Source organism: Egretta garzetta, unplaced genomic scaffold, assembly GCF_000687185.1.
Source record: "Egretta garzetta isolate BGI_Z169 unplaced genomic scaffold, ASM68718v1 scaffold40, whole genome shotgun sequence".
Taxonomy (NCBI): Eukaryota; Metazoa; Chordata; class Aves; order Pelecaniformes; family Ardeidae; genus Egretta; species Egretta garzetta.
In genome coordinates, this window is record NW_009258484.1 from 900,030 (window position 1) to 909,338 (window position 9,309).

Here is a 9,309-nt window from a genome sequence, read left to right on the forward strand (position 1 = left end):
GGGGGTTGGTGATGTTTAGATAGTTACCTCTTTTCTAGCTATCCAGATTTTTATGCTATTTTTCCAAGCAATCTACATGAAATTATAATTTGTCAGAGAAAATCTCCTTTCCCCTTCTCCTAGCCTTTGTTCTCCAAACTGAAAATGAGGCAACCCCTAAGTCAATATAAGTATTTTATATTTTCTCTGTCATGTCTGTTATTGAAAGTTGAACAAAGAAATAGCACCTTCCACACAGAATGGAAATCAGTAATCTGGAATGTTTGTTGTATAGCCGAGGACCACTTCATAGGGAACACAGGGAACTCTTTGTCAACACAGTTCTTGCCCTTTTTATGGGATGTTTCTATTCAAGATGAGGAATATATCCCATGACTTCAGACAATGTTTACATTTTGGACCTTTATCACTAAGCAAATTTGAATTCTTGCTTTATAAAAGATATAATTTTGATAAAACTCTTCAAAAGAAATAATTTAACATTATCAGATTATTGATTGCTAAAGACATTTTTCTTCCAAACAACTCAAATTACTAGGAATGGCAGAAGTAAGAAGACCAAAATATTTATCACTACTAGTAGAACTACTATTAAAACTTCCTAGAGGATGTTAGTCCCCACTTTGGAAAGTGATAGAAGTATGCCCTTCAATTTCATGATCTCATACCACATTGTCATCAGAAGAGTGTTTCTTCCCATGTTGATATTTTTAGTCAGATTTAACCTTTATCGCTTTGCCAGCCATAGTTTTCAACACTTCTTCATGCACATAGCACAGCAGTTACTTGAAAAAAATTCTGAACAACCACAAATTAGCCTATGACCAGGTAGAGAAAAACAGGCTGGCTGAGAACTAAACAAGGACAATATGAGTGTTAATGCCATTTTATTTAAATAGCTTGATTTTCAGATGTGTTTAAGAAAAGGTTCATTCTTTCAGAAGGAAAGAAAAGGCAATTATGAACCGGAAACTGAATCTGAACATTTAAATGGGAAATAGAGAACTGATAAGGATCAAAACTTTGATAGGTTATGTGTATGCCTGTATCTATGTTTAGTATGTATGTGTCTGTGTATGAAAACACACCATTAAATGCATTTTCTTTCAGCTTCTCAGTGGTATGGACTGAAAACAATTGTTAAATGCAGTAGAACTGGTCTGGACACATTACTACACAAACACATTTATTTACATAGTCATCCTAAATTGCACTTTTTGACATTGCATTGAGTGGAAGAGCCATGATCCCTGTTTCTGGGTGTTTCCAAATCAGTTGCAACAAAAGGATAAACCTGATGTAGCTCTTTCATCTTACGGGTACAGAATTAAACCTATGCATTTATTTCACATTTCACTGTAAAATAAAGCAGAGCAGACAGCAACTGCAGAAAGTAGTCTGCAAAAGAAGGGTCAGCATTTGGTTTATTTATAGGAGTTGTTAGCTTTACCTGAACTGGAGTGTGTTTCAGTTACACCTTGAAGTGTTTTTCCCTTCACCTGTGAGTCAGATCTGTTGTTGAGAGCTCTCTTAGCCACAGACTCCCTTAGTGCTTTCTCAGCAGGAATGAAACATCTCCATCGTGTGGTCAACTGCAGAAAATCAGATTTTTTAATTTTCTTTTTCCCCCCCAAGAAAAGTCTAAAGATGGGTGGTGGGAGGATATCAGCCTTCCCTCAACTGCCTCCCCACCTCCAGCCTCAGAAGTGGGCAGGCTTTCCCATCCATCCACCCTTAAACACAAGGAATTTAAATCTTCTCTTTGGATGAGGCATAGATACAGAAACACAATCTGGAAAAATACTGAAGACAAGATGCTTATGTATAAAGCCCAACCCCACGGTGTCTGTTCAGAGTGATTAGGAAATAATGATTTTCCCCTTTCTATTATTTTTTGTCAAGCCCAACCCCACAGCTACTGCACCCCTCAAATTAATTACAAACAAGACATCAACCCTAAAAGTGTAAACTGATTCTGAGTACAGCGAAATTGTTAATCATAAATTGCCAATCAGTTTCAAGTAGAAGAAGATAACACACCTTACTGTGCCTGCCTCGTTATGCAACTCAGATCAATTTTAACAAGTCCATTGGATGTCCTTTTATCCTATTTTAAAATGTTGTAAGTGTCCTGTTTTGTAGAAATACAGTCAGTGGTCAGACACCTTCTGTTCTCAGCAGTAGCAGATGTAGAACCCAAGTTAAAATTGTAAGTTGTTCTTTCACCAGTCAGCAATAATTAAGGTAGAGAATAGGGAGATGTGACTCAGTATGCTATTGAGGCCAACAGTAATTCAAGGACTAGGTAATTCAGGCCTTTTTTTTTTTCCGCATCTTCCTCTGAGCAGCCCTTAAATATGGAAGTATAATCTAATGCAAAACTTGCTTGAAGCCTATATCATGCTTTCATCCTACCACACTTCTTTTTGCTGTTCTTCCACAGAGTTTGCTATCCCTCTTACCCTCCCTTCTTCTCTTACCTTCTTTTCTCCTTTGCCCAGCACCAAACTCTGCATTGCAAGCTAAGTTTCTTTCTTCCATACTCCTCTATCTGACCAAATGTTTTTAACAGGGAGCTAAGCAGGGAATTTTCTCTTTCATATGGTTTTATAGTGCAGGTTTTGGTTAGCTCTATCTTAAAGGAGACATTAGAAGCCATAGCAAATGTCTTGCTAACACCATGTTTATGTCAAGCTTTTCTCAGTTCAGTAAAATACACTTCAGTCTGTCCAACTGAGTGACATGATCACATTGTTCCCCTTCTACCTCAGATCAGTGACTTTGGGGCTCTGCAGACAGAGACCTGGCTACCCCACCACATCCATGCCAGTGCTGGAATATCAGCACATTGGTGAAAATGTAGAAAACCCACTTTGCCTTCCTAATTACAGCATTCTCCCTTCTGAAAAGCTAATGACAGGCTTTGCTCCAACACTGTCATTTTTCAACAGACTTTGAACCATCTCTCTCAGCTAGCTATATACTACATATTGCAGAGACCTGCTGTTTTCCTATGCTGTCAGTATTTTACTACCAGACAGGGATTAATGTTTTTTTGTTCTTTTCTTTTCTTTTTTTCAGAGGCGTGCAGCTGACAATCTGAGAAGACATCATCAATACCAGGTAGAAGCCCATGTTTATTTGTTGAGCAATTATTTTTCTATGCCTCCAAAAGGCTTTCAGGAGGGATGAAAAGGAAGAATTTAATGAGAAAGAAGAAAAAAAAAAAAAAGAAAAAAACCACAAAATGCATTACTATTTCATCCTCAGCAAACAAGCATAGTATTTTTGGTGTTCGAATGACAGCATTTGAGAAGTAGGGTTGTCTACTTTTGGGTGCAAAAGAATATTTTGTAGGGCAATAATATACTAACCAGTACTTTGCCCACTGTAACATGGATTGCCTTTAAAAAAAGAAAACACATAGTCCCACCTCCCTGCTGGGATTCTTCAGGATCATATATGCAGCTCACTGACATGCTCCATCAGAACCTGCTCTCCGTCTCTCTGGCTCTGGTCTCCCATAGACAACTTCGTCTCCCTTAACAACCCCTCTGCTTAGAACCCCTGTAATCTGTTCTTCTCCATCCTTCCTGCTTCAGCCTCTGATTTTTTGAGATTATTGTAGTGCAAGGAATAATTCTCAGATTTATTTTCAAATTTTGTTGTGTTAAAAGGGCTGCAAGTTAAACAAGATGTGGGCTGTACACTTGTAGGCTTGGTAATTGATGGATTCCATATGGGAAATGACTAGGTAAACTAGGGCTTTTCCAACCTGAAAAAGAGGCAGCTGTGGGAAATACAACAGGGATTTATAAAATCATGGGGAAGGTGAACACAGAGCAGCTGTTTGCCATCTATCTGCAAACTGAATACCAGACACATACTAGGCTGCATTAGTAAGGCTGTGGGCAGCACTTTGAGGGAAGTGATTATTCTCCTCCAGACCACAATTGTAAGACTCTATCTGGAGCAGCGTGTCCTATTTTGGGCCCCCCACTACAAGAGAGATGTTAACAAACTGGAAGGAATCCAGTAAAGGGCCACAAAGATGGCTAGAGAGCTGACATAAAAGAAGCTCAGATATCAGCCTGAAGTAGGTTAAGGGGGGTCTAATTGCTGTCTTCAATAACACAGTGAATGGTTAGATAGAAGAAGGAGACAGATTTTTCTTGGAGGTGCACAGCAAAAAAACAGGAGTCAATGGACACAAGTTGTAGGAAGGGAAATTCTGTAAGGACAGTCATCATCACAGTGAGGGTAGTAAAGAATTGGAAAAATTTGCTCAGGGAGGTTGAAGCACCTTCACCCTTGGAGCTATTCAGCACTTGACTGGACATGGCCCTGACCTAGATTAGACAGCCTCCAGGCATCCCTTCCAACCTAAATGACTTTAGGATTCTTAGAAGTAGAAGGCAACAATGGAAACTATCAGAGAGCAGGTTAAAAATAAACAAAACCTCAAATGGAATCTTATTCTAGCTATACTGTGGAATTTTTTGGCAGAGGATTTGTGGATGCTGAAAGTTTACATGAGTTCAGAACACATAGGAAAACCTGTCACAGCCCATTAAACCTAGAGCTATCATCTCTGATTCAGAAAGTCTCCGAATCTCACGTCACAGGAGGCTTGGGAGAGTGTTGCTGGAAATAACATTATACAACTGAACTAAACTTACAGTCCTCATGAGGCATCAGCAACTGCTCACTGCATATTACTGGCATGAGGCATACCTTTGGTGAAACCCACTACAGTCGTTCTCAGGATAATTAATATCACTGCTTTCCATTGCAAAAAAGAACAAATTTTCAACTGCATCTAAGGTTTATAGATTTTTTGTCATGTTTCTAAAGCACAAAGAAGCCCAAGCAGGCCCAGTGAGTGTAGGTTTAGTAACTAATACCAAGAAAGCTAACACAATATTTTATCTTTTAGGAAGTTATGAGAAATCTGGTTAAGCGATATGTTGCAGCAATGATAAGAGATGCCAAAACTGAGGAAGGACTGACAGAAGAAAATTTTAAGGTATGTGATAATTTCTATGTTTATAGGTGCTTTAGTAAAATATTATAAGTCTGTAAAGCAAATTTTTGAAACTCCACAATTGTTCAGGTGCTTCCTAGAGCAGTATCTGTGTCCTGATGGGCCACACAGAGGTAGCATTGTACATGGACTCCAGCAAGTCTCCTTCTTTCTTTAGATGGAGAAATAATCAGCTAGTTTGAATTGTGGCCATGTAAGGGGACACCAAAGTGGGACTGCGTGTCACAACATATTTACTAAAGCAAGATGCAACTAGTTTCAGCACCTTAGGAAATAAAATTTTTCTGCTGTGGAGTGCTGCTGTTCATTTATTTGTATACAGAACACTTTTTATATGACTTAAAAGACAAAAAAATTAGATAAGCAGTCAAATATTAAAATCCTTTGACACAAATGAACAGGGCCATATATATCACAAATCTTACATCCATCATGGTATATTTCTAGCATCAAACATTTTTGTTACTGTTGGCACCTCAAACTCCAAACATTCAAAATTATATTCATCTGCCACAGCTTATGCCCACTGAAGATACAGCCAGAGCCTGAACTAATTGCTACATTGCTGCTTCATTCAGATCATCCTGAGTGCCATCACATGGCACATACAGGACAACCAGGTGATCGGGCCCAGTCAGCATGGGTTTATGAGAGGCAGGTCCCACTCAACTAAACTGATCTTCTATGACAAGGTGACCCACTTAGTGGATGAGGGAAAGGCTGTGGATGTTGTTTACCTGGACTTTAGTAAAAACTTTGTTACTGTTTCCCACACCATTCTCCTGAAGAAACTGACTGCTCATGGCTTGAACGGGTGTACTCTTCTCTGGGTAAAAAACTGGCTGGATGGCCGAGCCCAAAGAGCAGTGGTGAATGGAGTTAAAGCCAGTTGGAGTCTGGTCACAAGCGGTGTCCCCCAGGGCTCAGTATTGGGGCCAATTCTGTTTAGTATCTTTATCAATGACCTGGACGAGGGCATTGAGTGCATCATCAGCAAGTTTGTAGACAACACCAAGTTGGGCGGGAGTGTGAACTTCTTGAGGGTAGGGAGGCTCTACAGAGGGATCTGGACAGGCTGGATCGATGGGCCGAGGCCAACTGTATGAGGTTCAACAAGGCCAAGCGATGGATCCTGCACTTCTGTCACAACAACCCCATGCAATGCTACAGCTTTGGGGATGAGTGTCTGGAAAGCTGCTTGGCAGAGAGGTATCTGGGTGTACTCGTCAACAGCCAACTGAATATGAGCCAGTGGTGTGCTCAGGTGGCCAAGATGGCCAATGGCATCCTGGCTTGTATCAGAAATAGTGTAACCAGCAGGGGTAGGCAAGTGATCATGCCCCTGTACTCAGCATTGGTGAGGCCGCACCTTGAATAACGTTTTGGGCCCCTCACTACAAGAAAGACATTGAGGTGTTGGGAGCATGTCCAAAGAAGGACAACAAAGCTGGTGAGGGGTCTGGAGCACAAGTCTGACAAGGAGTAGCTGAGGGCACTAGGATTGTTTAGTCTGGAGAAGAGGAGGCTCATGGAAGACCTTATTGCCCACTACAAGGACCTGAAAGGAGGTTGTTGTGAGGCGGGTGTTAGTCTCTTTTCCCAAGTAACAAGCAATAAGACAAGAGGAAATGGCCTCAAGTTGCTCCAGGGGAGGTTTAGACTAGATATTAGGAAAAAATTCTTCACTGAAAGGGTTATCAGGCATTGGAACAGGCTGCCCAGGGAAGAGGTTGACTAACCATCCCCAGAGGTATTAAAAAGACATGTAGATGTGGAGCTTAGGACCGTGGTTTAGTGGTGGACTTGGCAGTGTTAGGTTAATGGTTGGACTCAATGATCTTAAAGGTCTTTTCCAACCCAAATCATTCTGTGGTTCTACGATGGTCTCTTTAGAGAAAATTAAGAGAAAAGGGACCTCCTGAGTGCAAGGTGCCTTCTCCTGAGACAGGCCTTTAAGAGACAGTGGTTGCACTGGCTGAAAGCAGCTTTCAATGTTTAGCTCTGACTTAGCTGCCAGCAGCCAAACACTTAGTGGAAATGCATGATGTCCTATCTGCACTGCTACTGACAGGGAAGCATGCACACATGTGTATGTCGTCTGTGCACGTGTCCCTGTCTGTGTGTGTGTGCAAGGGATGGTGTTAAGAGCTGATCAAAATGCTGTTATTATGATGGAATAATAATGTAGTCTAGCAGATTGGCTGTAGATCTTCAAGTTGTCGACGCTCCTTCTTCTACCACTGTTGGTGATTTCTATGAGTAGTCTAGGCTATGGCACATTTCCTGTGAAGTTTCATCTGACAAAATTGCCGATCACTTTTCTGTCTTACCTGGAAGATCCATTAGAGAGTCTGCAAAGCACCTTGAAAGTGCCAGGTATCCAGATGGTGAAGTTTATTACTGATCCCTAGCATAAGCCTTTTTTTTTTCTTTCTTTCTTTAATTACAAGAGGAAAAGTCAAATCAGCTTTCATACTCTGATGTTTCATCTTTCCTCCTAATTTTTAGGAGTTAAAACAAGATATTTCCAGCTTTCGTTTTGAAGTCCTGGGTTTGTTAAAAGGAAGTAAGCTGTCTAATTTGCAGACTGCAAAGATGAATAAAGATGCTGCCTCTCTGTCTGAAAATGAAGAAAATGGTGAGAGTGAAGGAAACAAGAAAGGAAAGAAAAAGACCTTCAGCCTTTTTGACATTACAACGATGATTCACCCAAGATCAGCCACTATTGCCTCTGAAGCACACAATGTAAGCAATGGCTCAGCAATGATGGTATCAGAGTCCACTAAAGAGAAACAAAAGCGTGTGAATTTTGTAACAGACATAAAAAATTTTGGGTTATTTCACAGACGAACAAAAACAAACTCTGTGGAGCAGAGTACAAATAAAATATACACCGTTTCTGAAGAAGTTTCCCGTCAACAGGCAGAAGAACAATGTGAGAAAACTGCTGAACTGGAAGAGGGAGAACTGACCATGAACTGTGAATTAAATATCCAAAGTCCAGACGAAAAATGTGTGTTAGCTGAGTCACAAAATAATGGCGACTCTTCGGATTCACAGGAAGAGGGAAGTATTTCTGCTTCAGAAACAGAGAAAATGGAGTTACAGAACTCAGAACCAGCCACATCACAGGATCAGCTGGACAAGGAGTTGGACATTAGCAGTGACTGTGATGGGAAACAGGAAACAATTGATCAGGGTGATTATGTGATAACAAGGTTGTGATGCTTACAGGAGAAAGCATTTACAAATATATATATTTTGCATAGTGCTTTTGGGGGGGAATGTTTTAAGAATTATATCAGCAAATGCAGAATTACACTTTCTAGTACTCAACTGTGGCACATGATCTTGTAACATAGTAGTCAAGAGAAAGGTAATATGGGGACCTTCTGTTTTGTAGCCTGCTTTAGCTTTCACGATTTGTTTTACATTTTTTAATAAATGGAAGCATCTTGTATTCTTGTACTGTTGCAATAACCCACAGAAACTTTTTAGCTATCTTTTTCAATTACAACAAATGCAATTTCTCTCATATAATAGTTGACTCCTCTGATAAATATTTTTCTATGCAAATAAAAAGTAGCTTAAGAGACTTGTAAGCCTTTATTTAACTTTGTAGGTTCTTAAAAGATTCTGGGCACCATAGTAATCATAAGCGGCTCCTGTCAGCATAATCCATGTCAAGCTGTTAGAATAATTTATTTAAATTGCTAAAAACTTAATTTGTTTCAAAAGCTCTACGGAATCAAAAGATAAAATATATTCTTTTATTTATTGAAGGACTATGAATACGTGTAAATTATGAAAGATCAGTCTACTCAATTATTTAATTACAGCTTCTCCCTCCCAGCAAGAGGATTATCACCATCCCAATACCATTGTTACAAATGTGTTTGCAGGTTTTGAAGACTGTAAAAAAATGTTTCTTATAGTAAAAAAAATCTGTGGCTTGCTAAAAACTGATGACGGATTACTCCCCGGAAATCCGTGATCACAACAGCTGCTGCTTCTTCAACCATTTATTTTTCCAAACGTGGACAACCTATGCACTTTAATATTCAACTGCTTATTAGCTTTTGCCTTCACAATACACTCGTATTTGCTAAGAGAAAGATATTTCAGGAATAAATAAACATACAATGATCCCCTGACTACTTGGAAAAATATGGCAATTTGTTGAGAAGTTTTTAAAGGCAAGCCTTAAGAGAGTTTCTTTGACAATTTCAGAGTTTGGGGGAATCTGATTGGAGGTTTTATAAAAG

General features: G+C 39.7%; 1 protein-coding gene across 1 annotated transcript in view; it reads left to right on the forward strand.

Moving 5' to 3' along the window:
- The window catches only part of TRPC4 (transient receptor potential cation channel subfamily C member 4), a 108,087-nt gene extending 99,818 nt beyond the window's left edge, over positions 1 to 8,269 (forward strand). Inside the window, exons 8-10 of the mRNA XM_009644665.2 lie at positions 3,082 to 3,123; positions 4,937 to 5,026; positions 7,553 to 8,269. Of these exons, the coding sequence (XP_009642960.1) occupies positions 3,082 to 3,123; positions 4,937 to 5,026; positions 7,553 to 8,269 (849 nt within the window). The remainder of the gene's footprint in view (positions 1 to 3,081; positions 3,124 to 4,936; positions 5,027 to 7,552) is intronic.
- Positions 8,270 to 9,309: the final 1,040 nt, after the last annotated feature.